Source organism: Chrysemys picta, chromosome 25 (assembly GCF_011386835.1).
Source record: "Chrysemys picta bellii isolate R12L10 chromosome 25, ASM1138683v2, whole genome shotgun sequence".
Classification (NCBI taxonomy): domain Eukaryota; kingdom Metazoa; phylum Chordata; order Testudines; family Emydidae; genus Chrysemys; species Chrysemys picta.
The window spans coordinates 668,410-687,871 of NC_088815.1; the positions used below are offsets into that span (position 1 = coordinate 668,410).

At 44.0% G+C, this 19,462-nt stretch overlaps 1 protein-coding gene across 2 annotated transcripts in view; it reads left to right on the forward strand.

Annotated features, from left to right (window-relative positions):
- Window positions 1-19,132, forward strand: part of SPPL2B (signal peptide peptidase like 2B) — a 96,708-nt gene extending 77,576 nt beyond the window's left edge. Inside the window, exons 14-15 of one of the 2 annotated variants that reach the window (XM_005309308.5) lie at window positions 13,113-13,340; window positions 16,065-19,132. In XM_005309308.5, the coding sequence (XP_005309365.1) occupies window positions 13,113-13,294 (182 nt within the window). In that variant the 3' untranslated portion in view covers window positions 13,295-13,340; window positions 16,065-19,132. The remainder of the gene's footprint in view (window positions 1-13,112; window positions 13,341-16,064) is intronic. The other variant, XM_005309307.5, reaches the window with a different exon arrangement.
- Window positions 19,133-19,462: the final 330 nt, after the last annotated feature.

A 19,462-nucleotide genomic window follows, 5' to 3' on the forward strand; every position in this document is an offset into this window, starting at 1 on the left:
TCAACTCTTATCTTGTTTTCAACAATCAAGCAGTGAAGCAGTTTAAAATAAATAAATAAAAACTGTACTACTTTTGAGGTTAGACCTTCGAACCCTAGCTCATCTAGCATAACACATGTCTGAGCTGCTTTACGTGTCCAAACTAGAAAGTAAGCCCTTTGTCATGATTTACACCATCACCAGAACCCTTTGGTTGAATTACAGTGGTTTTATGTATGCTTGGGATACACTTATTCTTTCTTATCACTGTAATTTTCTTGTTAGTGAACCTTTCAAATTGCATTTATTACATGAGAGAATTCAAGTTTAGTGCTTGTCGTCTTGACTTCTGTCTTAAACTGTGTGTCTGCAAAAAATCTGTAATTGACCTCTGTTAAATTAAATTAAATTGTGGAGACGATAGTGTCTTCATAGATACTATTAGCTTTCTTTTAAAAGTCTGATTTTTTTTTTTTTTTTTTTTGACAACACTGAGGGCAGGTCTACACTAAAAGTGCTACAAAGCACTTTCCTATCAGCATAATTACACCATCTCCACGAGAGACAAAAGCTGTGTTGGTGTGGACAGCGCTTAAGTCGCTGTAACTTGCATTGCTCAGGGGGGTGTCTTTTTCACACTCCGAGTGATGTAAGTTAGATCGACAATCGGTAGTCTAGACCTGCCCTCAGTTGATTGACTAACCCAGTGAGCTGCAACTTATCCTTTGTGGTTCTCTGCTGATGGAGGGGGAAGAAAGTTTCTTCAAATTTGAGATAGAGATAAGGCATTTTAAAATGATGATCTGAAAAATTTGGAGGTTCACTTTCAGGAAAGGTTGTGAATGATTTTGCCACCTCCTAATTTGATAAAACTTTGCCTCAAAGCTCAATTTTTTATTTTGCCCTGCATTAGGAGTGATGTCTGACACTTTTGGGAGGCTGTTGGGTTAGTTGACTTTTGGCTTTATTCAGTACATTTCATCTAACCCTAATAACTGATGACATCGAGAAAGCTGAAGTGCTTAATGCTTCTTTTGCTTCAGTTTTCACTAAAAAGTTAATGATGACCAGATACTCAACAAAATACCCGTCGGCGGAAGGAATGCAAGCCAAAATAGGGAAAGAACAAGTTAAACAATATTTAGATAAGTTAGATATAGTCATGTCTTTGGAGAACAGGATTATAATTCAAAATGATCTGGACAAACTGGAGAAATGGTCTGAAGTCAATAGGATAAAATTCAATAAGGACAAATGCAAAGTATTCCACTTAGGAAGGAACAATCAGTTGCACACATACAAAATGGGAAATGACTGCCTAGGAAGGAGTACTGCTGAAAAGGATCTGGGGGCCATAGTGGACCACAAGCTAAATATGATTCAAGAGTGTAACACTGTTGCAAAAAAAGCAAACATCTTCCTGGGATGTATTAGCAGGAGTGTTGTAAGCAAGACATGAGACGTAATTCTTCCGCTCTATTCCGCACTGATTAGGCCTCAACTGGAGTATTGTGTCCAGTTCTGGGTGCCACATTTCAGGAAAGATGTGGACAAATTGGGGAAAGTCCAGAGAAGAACAACAAAAATGATTAAAGGCTAGAAAACATGACCTATGAGGGAAGATTGAAAAAATTGGGTTTGTGTAGTCTAGAAAAGAGAAGACCGAGAGGGGACATAAGAGTTTTCAAGTACCTAAAAGGTTATTACAAGGAGGAGGGAGAAAAAATATTGTTCTTAACTTCTGAGGATAGGACAAGAAGCAATGGGCTTAAATTGCTGCAAGAGAGGTTTAGGTTGGACATTAGAAAAAACTTCGTAACTGTCAGGGTGGTTAAGCACTAGAATAAATTGCCTAGGGAGGTTGTGAAATCTCCATCATTGGGGATTTTTAAGAGCAGGTTATACAAACACCTGTCAGGGATGGTCTAGATCAGGCCTGCACAACTTGTAAAGCTGCGAGGGCCATATTACTCCAAAGAAAACAGCTGAGGGCCGAAACCCCCCCCCCCCCCGGCCTTGCCAAAAAACCCCTCAGCGCTACCCAGCCCCCCCGAAACACAACACCCCCCACAGTGCCGCCCGCCCCGCGGAAACAACCCCCAGCGCTGCCCAGCCCCCCCGAAACTCCCCCCCCCCAGCACTGCCCGCCCCGCGGAAACAAACCCTCCTTCCCCAGCACGACTGGGGAAGGGGGGAGGGATAGCTCAGTGGTTTGAGCACTGGCCTGCTAAATCCAGGGTTGTGAGCTCAATCCTTGAGGGGGCCACTTAGGGATCCGGGACAAAAATCAGTCCTTGGTCCTGCTAGTGAAGACAGGGGGCTGGACTCAATGACCTTTCAAGGTCCCTTCCAGTTCTGGGAGATAGGATATCTCCATTAATTTAAAAAACAGCAGTATTGAACCTTTGTAATATGTTATAGTGGGCTCCTAAGGTAGTATAATTAAGGTAAAAGAAAAATGTCTTTTTGCTAGAAGTAGAATAAGATCTTCCCCCCACTTTGTAATCAATTGCCCTGTTGAATGAATGAGGTAGGCATGGAAGGCAGCACCTACAGACAGCTGCAACCCTTGGAGAGGGGATGGGAGCCAGACCAGATCAGTAGACCAGGTCAGCCATCAAGTCACTGCTTGCCTCCTCAACCCCCCTCCCGCACTGCCGGCTCACCTGCACCTCTGCCCCTGCCCGCCCGCTCGCCTCCTCATTCCCCACCCCCTCGGCTCGCCTACTCACTCCCTGCCACTGCCCACTCGCCTCCTTGGCCCCCCTCCCTCACTGGCCGCTTTCCTACTCACCCCCCGCGGGCCGCACAGTGAACCCACCTACTCACCCCACGCGGGCCACACAGTGAGCCCACACGAGCCGCATGCGGCCCCCGGGCCACATGTGCAGGCCTGGTCTAGATAATACTCAGTCCTGCCATGAGTGCAGGGGACTGGACTAGATGACCTCTCGAGGTCCCTTCCAGTCCTATGATTCTATGTCAGCAGAGCCTGATGAAATTCATCCTGTAGTACTTAAGGAACTAGCTGAAGCAGTCTTGGAGCTGTTAGCAATTACCTTGAGTACTCCTGGAGGACGGAAAAAGTTCCGGAAGACTGGAGATCGGCAAACATAGTATCTATCTTTAAAAAGGGGAACAAGGAGGAAGCATGGAATTATAGACCAGGCAGCCTGACTTCAACACCTGGAAAAATACTGGAGCAAATTATTAAACAATCCGTTTGTAAGTACCTTGAGGATAATAGGGTTATAAGGAATAGTCAGCATAGATTTGTCAAGAACAAATAATGCCAAACCAACTTAATTTCCTTCTTTGACAGGATTACTGACCTAGTGGATGGGGGAAAGCAGTAGTGATATACCTTCATTTTATAAGTTTGACATTGTTCCACATGACATTCTCATAAGCATACTCTTTACATGAAATTACTATAAGTTATCAACAGTTTGCTGGCAAATTGGAGGGGCACATCTAGTAGGGTCCTGCAGGGATTGATCCTGGGTGCAGTGCTGTTCAATAGTTTCATTAATGACTTGGATAATGGTGTAAAGAGTATGCTTATAAAATCTGCAGATTACACTGAGCTGGGAGGGGTTGCAAGCACTTTGGAGGACAGGTTAGAAATTCAAAATGACCTTGACAAATTGGAGAATTGGTCTAAATTCAACATGATGAAATTCAGTAAAGACAAGTGCAGAGTACTTCACTTAGGAAGGAAAAATCAAATGCACAACTACAAACTGGGGAATAACTGTCTAGGTGGTAGTACTGCTGAAAAGGATCTGGAGGTTATAGTGGATCACAAACTGAATATCAGTCATCAATGTGATCCAGCTGTAAAAAAGGCTAATATGATTCTGGGGTGCATTAACAGGAGTGTTGTATGTAAGACACAGGAGGTAATTGTCCCACTATACTCAACACTGGTAAGATCCCAGCTGGAGTACTGTGTCTAGTTCTGGGCACCACAATTTAGGAAAGTTCTTCTTCGAGAGATGTCACTGTCGGTGCTCCACTCCCGGTGTTGGTGCGTCCCTGCGCCTTCGCTCGGAGATTTTTACAGCAGTACTCGTACTGATCACGCACGCGCAGAGCCGCCGCCCTCCCCCCTCTCTCTTACACCCCCTCCCCCCCCGCTCTGAGTGTACCTTAATAGTACATGTGCATGACCAGTCTCCTCAGTTCCTTCTCTACTGTCCCCGGCCTGAGACAGAGCTCAGCAGACTCGTTAGAGAATTTCTTCTCTCCCTTGTTCAACTTGTTTTCCCTCTTAGTTTAGCTTACCAGTAATAGTTAGGTACCCTTTTCCCATCTCTCTCGTCTCTTTAAAAAAAAAAAAAAAATTTTTTTTGTTCCTGTCAGCACAGCTGCTTGCAACATGCCTTGCTCTCCAGGTTTTAAGCGCTGCTCTAACTGTAATGATGCCATTCCTCTTTCAGATTTGTTAGTCTCTAAGGTGCCACAAGTACTCCTGTTCTTCTTTCAGATGGCCATTCTAAATGTATTAAATGTTTGGGGGAGTCCCACATCCCCCAAAAGTGTGTCCACTGCAGCAAGTTGAAATCCAGGGCACACAAAGACAGGGAGCTGTGGCTAAAACTGCTCCTGCTGCAAAAATCTCTCGGACCAGCCTCAGACCCAGGCCCTGACTCTGCGGTACACCGCAGCCCCCTGCTTTAAAGAGACAAAAGAAAACTTCAGAAAAACATCAGTCTCTCTCACCCGCAAAGGGTATTCGCAGGGATAAGCCTTCTCCAGGGACTACTTCCCTCCCCGCGCTCCCCCAGCTGAGTATCTTTGATGCACCAGGCTCCTCTGGCACCATGCAAAACCACCTGCGGCTGCAGCGGTCACACAAACCTCCAGTGCCAAGGCTTCTGTCTCTCACACGGCACTGTTCGGCACCACAATGGAAGCGGTGCCGACACATACTAGCCTGCCTGACCCCCTGCAGGCTCCTCTCACTTTCCCCGCACCGTCTGCCTTTGAACTATCCAGCAGTGACAGAACGCTCAGTGCAGAGGAATCCCTCCTCACAACAAATTCCTCTCGCTCAGTTCTTCCCTCACAGAGGCACTGCAGCATGGCAGTTCACACGCTCAAGGGACCTCCTGGTGTCACCTATCTTGCAATCACCCCTACTTAACACCTACTTCTCTCCGGACCCTCAGGCAAGGTCCGCACAGCTTTCCTCCAATGATGAGCAATCTGGGCTGTAGGGAGAATTTTCACCTTATCAGATCTCCCATCCACAGTCCCCAGTCAAGATAGGTCCTAGAAAAGCTGCCTCGTCCTACTCTGAGGGTCCTGCCCCATGGTGCGTTAACCCCTGGATGATACCACCCATGCCCTTCCCACCACAGTGGCAATATTGGACTCCATGGGCTCCTTATACTCAGGACCATACTCGTTATACCAATGCAGCCAGGCATGAGGCCTGCTCGATACCATCAGCTGACAACTCTGCCACTGACTCCAGACACCAGGCAGCCCTGTCACAAGAGCAAGCACGGCCTGCCTCTAACCCGGTAGAACCAGGTGTTCTGCCTGATGAATCATTGCTTCCGTCGCCTCCTCCGACGTCTTCGGACGACTTCTCAAAATTTCAAGGCCTGTTTAAAAGAGCTGCCAGTGAGCTATGAATTAACCCGGAGGAAGTTCCTGAACAGCAGCATGAGCTAACTGACATCCTGCAGCCCTCTTCCTCTTCTAGAATTGCATTACCTATCAACGCAGCCTTTTTAGAACCTGCCATGGCCATTTGACAAACCCCGACTGCAAGCCTGCCTACCTGTAAGAGAGCAGACCGAAAGTACTTTATTCCTTTCAAGGGCTCAGAATTCCTTTTCACTCACTCAGCGCCAAACTCGCTGGTAGTAGATGCAGTTAACCAAAAGAACAAACACCATTTTCCCCACTCCACTCCCTCCGATAAGGACCGTAAGCAAGTAATTTGCTCGGGCATAAGGTATACGCTTCTTACACGTTGCAGTTTCGCATTGCTAATTATACAGCTGTTCTAGCAAAGTACAACCACAAAACTTACAATAAATTCATGGACTTTATTAATCACATTCCAGAAGAAAAGAAACAATTTACAGCCATAGTTTCCAAGGGACAAATCATCTCCCGCACTGCTCTTCAAACTGCCCTTGATGTGGCCAATACAGCGGCACGGTCCACTGCCACAGCAGTTGTGATGCGTCGAGGGTCATGGCTCTCGTCGTCTTCCTTTCCCCGGGAGGTCCAAAGTACCACTGAGGATCTCCCCTTCGACAGTGACAAACTATTTGCCTCCACCACAAATGACGTACTCCACTCCATGAAGGACTCCAGGGCAACTCTTTGGTCTTTAGGAATTCAAACCCCCTATGACCAGAAGATGACAACATAGATACCAGTCTTACAAGCAACCATGCTACCTCACATACACCCAGCAATTCCATAGATCTCACGAGCAACAGCAACAACAGCAACGTCAGAGTTCCAGATACCAATGCCACCGTCCCAACTCCTTGGCAGCATCTCAACCCCCTCCAACCAATAAGCAAATTCTATACCCTTGGTTGAGGGCATAGAAAACAATATTCCTACTTCAGCGCTTACACCGCCTGCCCCTATTTTTGGTCACCGCCTATGCCCATTCTCCCATCAATGGCGCAATATTACCAACGACAAGTGGGCTTTAGAGGTCCTCACAGTTGGCTATTCTATCCCTTTCCTCTCCCCACCTGCCACCCACCCACCCTCCCCATCCCTCTTCAGGGACCCCTCTCACAAGCAATTGTTCCTCCAAGAAGTACAACATCTCCTTCGATTGGGGGCAGTGGATATCGTTCCTGAACAGCACAGAGGGAAAGGTTTCTACTCCCACTACTTCTTAACAGAAAAGAAAACCGGAGGGATGGCGACCAATCCTCACCTCAGGCAGCTAAACAAATTTATCAAAAAGCAAAAGTTCAAAATGGGATTACCCTCACCACTGTAATCCCAGCGCTGGAGCAGGGCGATTGATTTTCAGCCCTCGACCTAGAGGACGCTTATTTTCATGTGACTATTCACCCAGCCCACAGACGTTTTCTTCGTTTTACCCTCGGTTTGACACATTTTCAATACAGAGTCTTGCCCTTCGGCCTATCTATCGCCCCCTGAGTTTTCTCCAAACTCCTAGCAATGGTTACTGGCCACCTCAGGAAATGGGGTTATAATATTTCCTTACCTCGACGATAGTCTTCTCAAAGCCTCAACGGTCGACGAAGCGCTTCGATCCACGCAGCTTACAGTCACTTGCTTCCTTTCCCTTGGCCTGCAAATAAACAAAAACAAATCCACCTTATCTCCTACCCAACAACTGGAGTTCATAGGAGCGTACTTTGATTCCCGAAGGGGAATAGCGTTGCTCCCACTTGATCATTTCAACACCATAAAACTCCTGGTTACAAAACTTCACAACAGTCCCCAGGTGACTGCATGAGACTGCCTGCAACTATTAGGCCAGATGGCCTCGTGTACTTTCGTGGTCAAAAATGCACGCCTATACACGAGGTGCTTCCAAGCTTGGTTGGCCACAGTTCACAGACCGAACGTACACGCTCCAAACAAGCCTCTATCCATACCCTTCAGAATCAAAGACTCCCTCTGATGGTGGACAGTTCTCTCCAACCTCTGCTCAGGAGTCCCCTTTCTCCAGGACTCCCCATCACTCATGACTGCCAACGCATCCCTCACAGGATGGGGAGCGCACATGTCCCACCAAAGCCTCCCTACATATAAACGTCCTAGAACTGCAAGCCATATGCAATGCCTGCCGTCACTTCCTCCTATTTATTCAGAACCAACATGTTCGGATAATGACCGACAACATCACATGCATGTTCTGTGTCAACAGGCATGGAGGGGCTCATTCTCATTCGCTTTGTACAGAAGCCATAAAGCTCTGGAATTGGTGCCTCACAAACAACATCCAGATATCGGCCGCCTATCTTCCCGGGGCCCTGAATACCACCGTGGACGAACTAAGCCAGTGGTTCTCAAACTTGTCCTGGTGACTCCTTTCACACAGCAAGTCTGTGAGTGTAACCCCCTTTATAAATTAAAAACACTTCTTTTATATTTAACACTATTATAAATGCTGGAGGTGAAGCGGGGTTTGGGGTAGACGCTGACAGCTCGCGAGCCCCCATGTAATAACCTCATGACCCCCTGAGGGGTCTTGACCCCCAGTTTGAGAAGCCCTGAACTAAGCAGACATTTTCCCTGGGATACAAATGGGAGATAAACGACACGATGATAAGCAATATATTCCGCGTTTGGGGCTATCCAACCATGGACCTCTTTGCGACTGCAAAGAACAAGAAATGTCCCGAATTTTGCTCCAGAGAGGGATTGGGCAAACATTCCCTAGGGAGATGAATTCCTGATCTTATGGGCTCAACACTTAATGTATGCTTTTCCCCCAATACCAGTTCTTCACAGAGTTCTGACAAAGATACGAACAGATCCTGCCAGGGTAATTCTGATTGCCCCATCATGGCCCAGACAACCATGGTTTCCGTTCCTCACCAGAATGTCAATTCGCCCACCGATTTCATTGCCCCTCACTCCGAATCTCCTATCACATCAACACGACCGATTTCTTCACCCCAACCTGTCCATGCTTCACCTCAAAGCTTAGTTCCTACATGGTTCTTCCAAAATGAACTAGCATGCTCTGAGCAGGTTCAAAGAGTGTTCCTACATAGCAGAACACAATCTACTCACATCACCTATCTCCAAAAGTGGAAATGATTCACACAATGGTGCTCAACGAAACAACTCCCTCCTACTTCTGTACCTCTTCTGCCCATACTTGACTACCTATTAGACCTTTAAACAATTTGGCCTTTCTTTCAGCTCCATCAAGGTCCACTTAGCTGCTATTACAACTTTTCATTACAAGATCGACGATACCTCTGTTTTTGCTCATCCAATCACCAAGCGTTTTCTCAAAGGGCTCCAATCCCTATACCCGGACATTAAACCTCCTACCTCTTCGTGGGACTTTCACTTAGTATTATCCTGCTTAACTCAACAACCATTCGAGCCCCTAGCCACTTGCTCCCTCTTACACCTCTCTATGGAAACAGCATTCTTAGTGGCAATCACCTCCACCGGACATGCAGGAGAAATAGCAGCTCTCATGGCGGACACACTGTACACACTATTTTTTAAGGACAAGATTATCCTCCGACTACACCCCAAATTTCTTTCAAAGGTGCATTCGTTATTCCACATCAATGAGCCGATACACCTACCAACCTTCTTTCCTAAATCACATGCAAACTCTTTTGAATCCACAATGCGTACGTTAGATGTACGCAGTGCTTTGTCCTTCTATTTGGATAGAACCAAGCCCTTTAGAAACTCTTCTAGACTCTTTGTCTTCATTGCGGAGCACTCCAAAGGGACACCTATTTCTACCCAGAGACTTTCAAACTGGATTTCTGACTGTATCCTACTGTGCTATCAAGTAAAGAAAGTTACGCCTCCAGCCGGCATCAGAATTCACTCCACTAGGTACCTCCGTGGCTTTTCTACACGAAGTTCCTCTGGATGACATCTGTAAAGCAGCCACTTGGACTTCTGAACACACATTTGTTAAGCATTATGCCCTTACTCAAGGCCCTCACTCTGATGCACGATTAGGCAGAGCTGTATTATCTACTGCATTCCTACCGAATCCGAAGTCCCTACCTCCTTGAGACACACTGCTTTTAAGTCACCTGGAGTGGAGCACCCACAGGGATATCTCTCTCTCGAAGAGGTGGTTACTCACCCTGTGCAGTAACTGAGGCCTTGGCTACACTTGGGAATTCACAGCGCTGCCACAGCAGCGCTGTGAAGCGCAAGTGTAGTTGCGCCGCCAGTGCTGCGAGAGAGCTCTCGCAGCGCTGTATGTACTCCACCTCTCCGAGGGGAATAGCTTGCAGCGCTGCGAGTGAGCGTGCAGCGCTGCAGGTGCTGATTACACTGGCACTTTACAGCGCTGCGCTTGCTGCGCTCAGGGGGGGGCATTTTCACACCCCTGAGCGCAGCAAGTTGCAGCGCTGTACAGCGCCAGTGTAGCCAAGGCCTGAGGTTCTTCGAGATGAGTGTCCCTGTGGGTGCTCCACTACCCAACCTCCTCTCCTCTACTTTGGAGTTGGGTAGCCTCCATTGTAGAGAAGGAACTGAGGAGACAGGTCGTGCACACGTACTATTAAGGTACACTCAGAGTGCGGGGGCAGGCTCTGCACATGCATGACCAGTACGAGTACTGCTGTAAAAATACCTGAGCGAAGGCTCAGGGATGCACCAACACCTGGAGTGGAGCACCCACAGGGACACTCGAAGAACGTCAGTTACTGCACAGGGTGAGTAACCTCCTCTTGTGGACAAATTGGAAAGAGTCTAGAGGAGAGCAACAAAAATGATAAATGTTAAAAAATTGGGCATGTTTAGTCTTGAGAAAAGAAGAGTGAGGGGGGACCTGATAAGTCTTCCAATATGTTAAGGGCTATTATAAAGAGGACGTTGATCAATTGTTCTCCATTTCCACTGAAGGTAGGATATGAAGTAATTGGCTTGCTTTGCAGCAAAGGAAATTTAGGTTAGACACTGGTGACAACTTTTTAACTATAAGGATAGTTAAGTTCTGGAGGAGGCTTCCAAGGGAGATTGTGGAGTCCCCATCATTGGAAGCTTTTAAAAACAAGTTGGACAAAAACTTGTCAGGGATGGCCTAGGTCTGCTTGGTCCTGCCACAAAGCAGGGGGCTGGACTTGATAACTTCCCAAGGTCCCTTCCAGCCCTACATTTTTATGATTCTATATGAAGTATATGGAGTCTGTAAAATCTACAAATCATATTAGATGGAGTTAAGGATTACTGCAGCCTATGGTCAGACTTCCAACTCTGCAGACTCCCTAAAGGAAATTCTTAAGCCAGTGAGAGCTTAAGCTATTTCCAGTTGAAGGCTCCAAAACGCTTTAGGAAAAACTACTGTAGGGATTCCTACAAGAGTTGCTAGCTCCAAAGGGACTCCTAAGATGACTTGAGCTACCTTGCTGCTGCATTACCATTCACAGGTTTGGGGTGTTTAAATGTAATCTTTAAATTTGAATTTCTTGACTAAAGCTACACTTATTCTGCTGTGGTATTCTCTTAAATCAGCCTTGCAAAATAGACATGAAATGTACTAGCCTAGATACGGAATTACTTGCATACCCTTTGCCATAACAACTGGATAAACAATATATTGCCTCCCAACAGTAAAATACTTGCCTTGTATGGATAGAATTTTGCATGGCTGCTTTAAGTTATAAATTAGCATTTATAACCTTAACTTCAAGTGATTGAAGCTTTTTGTCTGGCTATTTTATTTATCTTCCTGCACCAGAAATAAGCCCACAAACTTGCACCTTGCAAGCTTTTAAAGGTCTTTTGTATTTGTTAATATTTTCTGCAAATATATAAATGTTTCAATGAGTAGTAACATTCTAACGGCAGGCACTCACCCCTTGAGCACCTTCTGCTGTTATGTGTGGTATTGTAGACCTTTTCCCACTCCTTGCACCCTCTGTAGGTTCACGTATCACGGGGTAGCCGTGTTAGTCTGTGTCTACAAAAACAACAAGGAGTCTGGTGGCACCTTAAAGCCTCTGTAGGTTGTCAACATCGCTTGGCGGGTCTTCAGTGCCTTGGCCCTTCAGCAGGTTCACACAATCAAAACGAACCCATTCTGGAGTAGCAAAAGTCCAAAAACTATCTGCCCTCCCCAGAGGTGAAAGTAAGCTGGTCCGGTCTGGTACGGCATACTGGCAAGAGCCAGTAGGCAGGCCTGGAGGACCCATCTTCACTGTTCCTTTCCTAGAGCAGGGTATAGTAGGATCCAGGGGCCTCCAGCAAGAGGCCACAGAGGGCCTGGTATGCCCCATCACAAACACAACTAGGTATCTGTTTAATGATGTTGCAGTGATGCCCAAGAACGTGAGTGAAAAGCCAAGCACTTCCAAATCACCAAGAAGTGCTGATTATAGTGATCAGGCAGTATTTATTTGTTTTAATTAAAATATTGTATGGTTTAAATACAAGGCCTTTTTTGCCTTTTTTTTTTTTAAACTCAAGTGATTTAATTAAAAGTTTCATTGATTTATTTTGCCTTTGTAAAATTGTTCTAGATACTGAGTTAATTGTACCACAAATACTGCACAATTGTCCTGTTTCACTGAAAGACAACATCTCATAGTCTAGCACAGGGGTGAGAAAACTTTTTGGCCCGAGGGCCACATCTGGGTATGGAAATTGTATGGCAGGCTCATGAAATTGGGGGTTGGGGTGCGGGATGGGGGTAAGGGCTTCGGGATGGGGGTAAGGGCTCTGGCTGGGGGTGGGGCTGGGGATGAGGGGTTGGGAATGCAGAAGGGTGCTCCAAGCTGGGACAGAGGGGTTCGGAGAGTGGGAGGGGGATCAGGGCTGGGGCAGGGGGTTGGGGCGTGGACGGAGGTCAGGGGTGCAGTCTTCGGGCGGCACTTACTTGAAGCAGCTCCTGGAAACAGCGGCATGTTCCCCTTCTGGCTCCTATGTGGAGGTGTGGCTAGGCAGTTCTGCGTGCTGCCCCGTCCGCAGGCGCCGCCCCTGCAGCTCCCATTGGCTGTGAACCGCAGCCAATGGGAGCTGCGGGGGCGGTGCTTGGGGCGGGGGCAGCGTGCGGAGCCCCCTGGGTGCCCCTACCCATAGGAGCCGGAGGAGGAACATGCCACGGCTTCTGGAAGCCCCACAGCGGAGCAGGGCACGTCCCTGACCCCACTCGTCAGCAGGAACTCAAGGGCCTGATGAAAACATCTGAAGGGCCGGATGCGGCCCCTGAGCCGTAGTTTGGCCACCCCTAGTCTAGCAGATAATCTTTCCATGTTTAGCAAAGAGTAATCCTGAACGAATGTTGGACACAGAGTGGTGGTATTTAGGGAAGTCTGCAAAGCACTATAAAAGCAGCTTCATACTACTAACTGAAGGAAGCTATCATTAGAATGTTTTTCTAGATAATTGTGCTACCATTCTTGACCAGAGCTATATCTGAATTATTTTCTTGTGTTATTTTTATCTCCCTTTAGCATATGGCATTGGCCTTCTGGTGACTTTTGTAGCCTTGGCATTGATGCAGATGGGTCAGCCTGCTCTGCTCTACTTGGTGCCCTGTACTCTTATCACTAGCTTTGCTGTGGCTCTTTGGCGTAAGGAGCTTGCAATGTTCTGGACGGGCAGCGGCTTTGCGGTGAATACCAGTTTGATATGAGTGTCTTCAAGAAATACTAATATTATAAATCCTAAATAGAATTAAAGTTGAGTAAAATATTGTAGTACTATCCAACAATACAAAGAACTTGATATTTTGCATTCATTTAATGTTCATGTTTTGGTCCTAAAGAGTCTTTTCAGGCTATAGCAATTGTATAACATGAGCCTTAGAATTTTCTACTTTAATGTTTGTGGCCACTAAAACTAACCAGTATAAAATAGATCAGTCCTTACCTGTCCACCCTGACCCTGCTCTAAGTCTTGGTATTTGTGACAAATAGCTTTATTGTATATTTTATTAATTATAACTTCATCAGGTGACTTCCATGAATATGAAGAATTGTAAGGATCTTTTTGCAGGTTAACGGAGGTAGGGAGTTAATTTAGGCTCTTAAATTGTCACCTTTAGGCTAATTTGTTAAATTCTTTGTTGCAAGTTAAATGCATCCATTATGAAGGGAGTAGGTACCTCATAGTAAGGGATAATTCATTGAGCAGATATTTAATATAAGGGTAAAGATGCAGCAAATCAATTCAAGATCCTGCAGAAAGAGACTAGATTTTTCATAGGATGTCCCACAAGCTTCTGAAACGTCCTGGTTTTTCACTTAAGTCAAAACACTTGTGGATTTGTTTTTGTATTTGTTTTTGTTTTAGAACTATTATTTTTTTGGTTCAAAATGTATTTCCGTACAGAGTATAATTTATTGTGTGTTCACCAGGAAACACTGCCCAGTGGAATGAGAGTTCAGTGTGATAAACAGTATTTGGAGTGAAGAGACAAGTCCAGTATCAAAGCAGTTCTTTTGCTATGAGTGAATGTTAGTCAATTGATCGGTTTCATGATAAATTCAGGCCTTGTCTATACTACAAAGGGTTTGCCAATATAACTATATCAGCATAACTATACTGGCAAACCCACCTAGTGGAGACATAGCTTGTACTGACAGGAGTTCTTTTGCTGATCTAGCTTATACCAGTTCCCTGATTGAACTGAGCTATCTGTATAACTGTGTCTGCACTTGGACTTTTGCCAGCAGAGCTATGGATTGTGATTTTTTTTTCATATGCCCAGCTGGCATAGTTCTACTGGCAACATTTGGAAGTGTCCACCCAGGCCTCACTCAGAACACTAAGTTACTATGAAAAATCCTCCCCTCGGAGAATTATGCAACTATTGGGTCAGAAGCTGGAAGTAATAACACCAGCACACTTTAAAAAACAAACACTTTAGTCCTAATGATTATTTTCATGGCCCCAGAATGTTTCTACAAAAGTCTCTCTATATTTTAAAAAAAAAAAAAATCACCTTATTCTGTAGGCAGTTCAAGGTATGAGAATGGGGAGAAAATGAATAACCATAAAGATACATTGTGGAATGAAAAAGGGTCTCTTCCTTTGTTTAAATCCTGCTGATACTCACAATTTGTATTTAGTATCTATATCCCTTTGATAGCCAAACTTTTCATATCTGAAGGCCACATTGGAAACTTGTTGGGAGCAAAACTGCAGCTGATTTGTGTAAAAGAAAGCCATCACTAACATCCTTAGAAAGGGGTGCAGCCCATTGCAGATCAGTGCAACGTGGGTGTTCAGATGAAGATAGTTTGTTAGAATCTGTATCCTCTACATTGAGGTTAATGATAGCTATAGACTGGGCTTTGCCCATCTCTGGTCTACACAAATGCCAGGCACAGAGCTAATAGGCAGGTTGAGTTTGAGTTGATAATGCATAGGAAGCTTGACCTTTAAGTTTGAAGAAGCTTGTTGGAATTAAATGTACAAGTCAAATGGCAATTCAGGTAGGAAGAGCATATATAGCAATGATAGACAAGGGCTGAAAGGAGGAGAGGTCACTTTCTATTTAAGAGAACATACTACAGGAACCAGACGAGCCCTCATGATGCAAATGGAAAAAATGAAACACAGTGGAGAAAACCAATAGACCATCTTACAGGTAGTCTGTTAAAGACACCTAATCATGGGGAAGACCAGAGCAAATCACTGGTAAAGTATTTAAAACAAATAGCTACTGCTATCCAGATTTTTGGGACATTATCTGTATTGAATGTGTATCCCTTAAATTTGATTACTCTCCAGTAGAAAGGAAAAGTCAGAGATAGGACCTAATGGGTAGAGCTTGGGGCAGGGGTTTAATTTCTCATCTCGGTACTTAACATATCTTACACTTCAGTTCCTCAACTGTAAAATGAGAATAAAATGTTGTAGGGGAATTGTGAAGCTTAATTAATGTTAAAATACTTTGAGATCTGGTGAACTGTGCCAGAAAAGTGCCAGCTGTTATTTATTATTAGTGAGGATGGGAAGCAACTATCACCATGGCAGGTAAACAGGAAGAGAGCTGAGAGTGCTTCCCATATCAGTCAGAGATAATGAGCCTATAGGCTTTAAACATTTAATTAGATTAATTAGAGAACATTCTCCCACTGTGTTTGTTACTCAGTGGGACCTGCCCAGAGAATAGATGTGCAAATCTTTCAACAATTAGGGATGATTTGAATTAACTGCAGTTGCGCAGCAAGTAATCCTTCTCCTTTCAATGTGCTTCAGTTCATATTTTTGAACTCCTTCACCAAAAGCCCATTGTGTAATTGCTGTTGGCCATTCAGTATAATGATTGGTCTCCTGTAAAAACTAGCTGGTTTTGAGAAATTATGGTTTAAGTTGCTCTTAATAGCAATAGTAGCTCTTATTACTCACTTCACATCATCCTAAAAATGATTTTTATTTTTTTTATTTTCTTACAGAAAGACCTACCTCATCCTCCCTTGGTGCTGGCTCCTGTCAGCTGCCCCACCCCCCCCAAAGATACGAATGCACCAGCATCTCAACAAGAAGCAGAACAACAAATGACCAACCCCACGCTCCATGCAGATGATCGAAATAACCCTTCCCTGTGTGCAGAGGAGCTGCCTAACTTGAATACCAAGGAGCTGACCAATCCCAGCATGCGAGCAGAACAGCCACAAATTTCCATCCCACAAATAGAACAACAAACCAGTCAGAACAAGGATGACCCTGAAAGCAAGAGCCTAACAGTAGAAAAGAACCAGCTGGATTAGATGATGAAATAGGAAATCCTTTTCCCCCCTGCCCGTTCCCGTCCCCATCTCCAAACCTCCCCACATAAAATCAGAAAACCAGTATGTAGACTGGTTCAGTAGTGTTCACATTCATTGAGGAACCTCACTGGGAATCTGATCATCAAATGCAAGGATATTCTGCCTTTGACTTCAGATACAGCTATACATTTCAAACAGTTTTCTGAAATATGGTGCTTTACAAAAATTCTGATGTATGAATTTCAATGATCATTTTATTAGTTGGATGCCTTTTCTCTTTCCTATTTCATTATACTAGGGTAATAGTAAGAATTTTTATTTATACAGTACTCTGGGCTTGTGTGGCTGTTGTACTGCTTTAGTATGGTGTAGATTAATGTGGAGGAAAAGCATCGGACAAGTCTGCTACAATGCTAAGCGGGGAGAAATACTGTCGTTTTATAGATTTTTCCCTCCTTGATACTTTTCAATTTCTGCTTGTAAAAGGCATTGATCCAAGTGAATGGTTTAGTATAAATTGACACTCAAGAAATGTTGAGAACTGGTTAAATTACCAGCCTTCTGCAAGGATTTGTTTTCCATGGTGCATTAAATGCATCTCTTTCCTCAACATTTTTTTTCCCACTTCCAGGTGCCTGGGTTGGATGATATTCTAGATTAAAAGGCAGAATGCATGGATCTCCAGTAAGCACTGTAAGCACTCCTATGAATTCTAGGATCTGTCTTTGAAATAAAATGTTCACTGAGTGGACCTTGCAGAATAATACGCAGTAGACAAGCTTACTCGAAGTATCTTTGATGTTTTGTTTGGTTTTTAAAAGCACCCCACATCCTTATTTACCAGATAAATCAGATCATAAATAGTAACATTCTGCACAACTTAGTGATCTGGTAGAATGGTCTGCAGGAGACTTTAAGGACTGACTTTGATTTAGGAAGTTCAGCAGGTTTCTTTGAATCTCTACTTACTATTATTTTTATGAATATAGCTTTGATTTCTATGGGTTTGTCTACATTACAAATATTTTGCTGGTATTGCTATACCAGTATAGCTATGTTGACAAAAACCTCTAGTGTAAATGCAGGATATGCACACGGAAGGGTTTTTTCAGTTGGCATAGTAACACCACCTCCCCAAATTATGTTAGCTATGCTGACTGAAGCACTCGTCTGTTGTCATAGTTGCATGTACACTTGGGGTTTATAGCAGCGTCGACTGCAGGGAGGGGGTTCTTACCCTTGGTCAACATAGCTGTGCTGAGAAAACTTTATAGTGCAGACTTGGCCTATTGCTGAAGAAAAGTCTGAAGTTCTCTTCAAAGGAGAGCATGTGGTGCAGCTGTTCATGGTTTGCAACCTCTTTATAACTGGTCAGCTGCCACAAGTCAGGTTTTGTTTTTGTCCTGTGAGTGTTCAAAGTGTGACCTGCAAGGTTTTAGAGTGAGCCCATAGCCACCTTCACTCGTGCTAGAACTGTGGAATAGATGCCCTTCCATGCAATGGGAGAGCTGCATCTCCACAACGAAGTTTAGGGAGACTACAGTCTATTCAGCTTTAACAATATTAGGTGCAATTGCACTTCATAAATTGCCAGTGCAGCTTTTCAGTATCCAAAACGTGGGCATCTCTTGTGCAACCTGACTCGTTTCTTTGCACACCTGTTGCACATGCAGAGGGGCAAAGTAGTCAGATTAACTTTTGTTAATTATAAATATTATGTAGAATCTATTCTGTTTAAGAATTTACTGATCAAAGCCATTTGATTTATTTCTAAGACATGCACATTCTTTATTTTAATTATAAACATTCCAATCCATTCAAAAAAACCTTGCATTTTAAATGCAATTAACAAGGTTTTCAGGAACCTGTTAATATCCTGGAAATAGAATATAATCTCCGACTCAATGAGGAGGGCCATCCCTCTGCCACTCAATAAATACAGTTCTTCTGACAGAAGAATTATTGCAAGACATATAGTGTGACATTTTCAAGAGTATAGTCTCAATGGACCCAAAAAAATGTATTAATATTAAGCTCCAGTTGGCCTTTTGGATCAAGTTTTGAAAGGCTTTCAGTTGGCAGCTGTAGGTGATGATTCTGTTTCTGTTTTCCTTCCTTTGAGTAGGCCTTCTGAAAGTTTATGCTGTGTCTTTTAGACTGTAACTGCTTTCCCTCTACTGTTTCATGTTAAGTGGACGATATTCGTTTTCCAGAATATTAGAGGCTTTCTGTAAAACTACACTATGGGTTCAGAAGTTTACCATCTTCTGCCTAAGCCTTGATGACCTTAACTGGGCTCTGTCTGCCAAGTTGACTCATTTCTGGCTGAAATGATGGTGAGTTTCTTGAAAGGTTTGAGTCCTAAAGTCTGTAGTGTGTTCAGATTTGTTTTTCAAATTAACTGAATGCAACATGTTTTGAACAGTACTAAAGAGATTTTACCTATTTTATTTCCTCTTCTCCTTTCTGAGCAGTGTTGCTTTTGCTGAGGGTAAGCTGAACCAGCTTTTAGTCATGCAGAGTGACAGAGATGCTTGTGTTGGACACTTCAGCCAGCTGGATGATGCCTTAATTTAAGCCATTTTATAAATATGTATATTAAACATTTATTAAAAAAAACTGTTTAAATAATAAACTTGACAGACAAATGCCAGGAAATTCAAAGTTGAGGCTGATGTGTCATGACATTTGAATTTCCTTTTGCCTTGATTCTCTTTCAACCATAACATTAAACATAATTTTTATATATCTAATATTCAACCTGTTTTATTTGGTGATAAAGTATTAAGTTTTATCAAATTTCCTGAAACATACATTTCTTTTCATTTGCTGTGGTGTTGCTTCCAGAGGTGAAACAGAGGTCTGATGGGAGAACGTAGACCATCATGTTGCCTGTAATTAAATTGAAAAGAAAGAATTCAGAGCATTATAACTAACTTCTAGTAAGCATTTTAAAGTCACTTTTATTGTGTAGTCTTCTTGGCTAATCTGTTTAGGAGAGATAAGTTGCCTTTGCTTTTGTGAATTATCCCAACAAATATGTGCACGTTTCACCTCCTGTAAAGACATGTAAGGAAATGGAT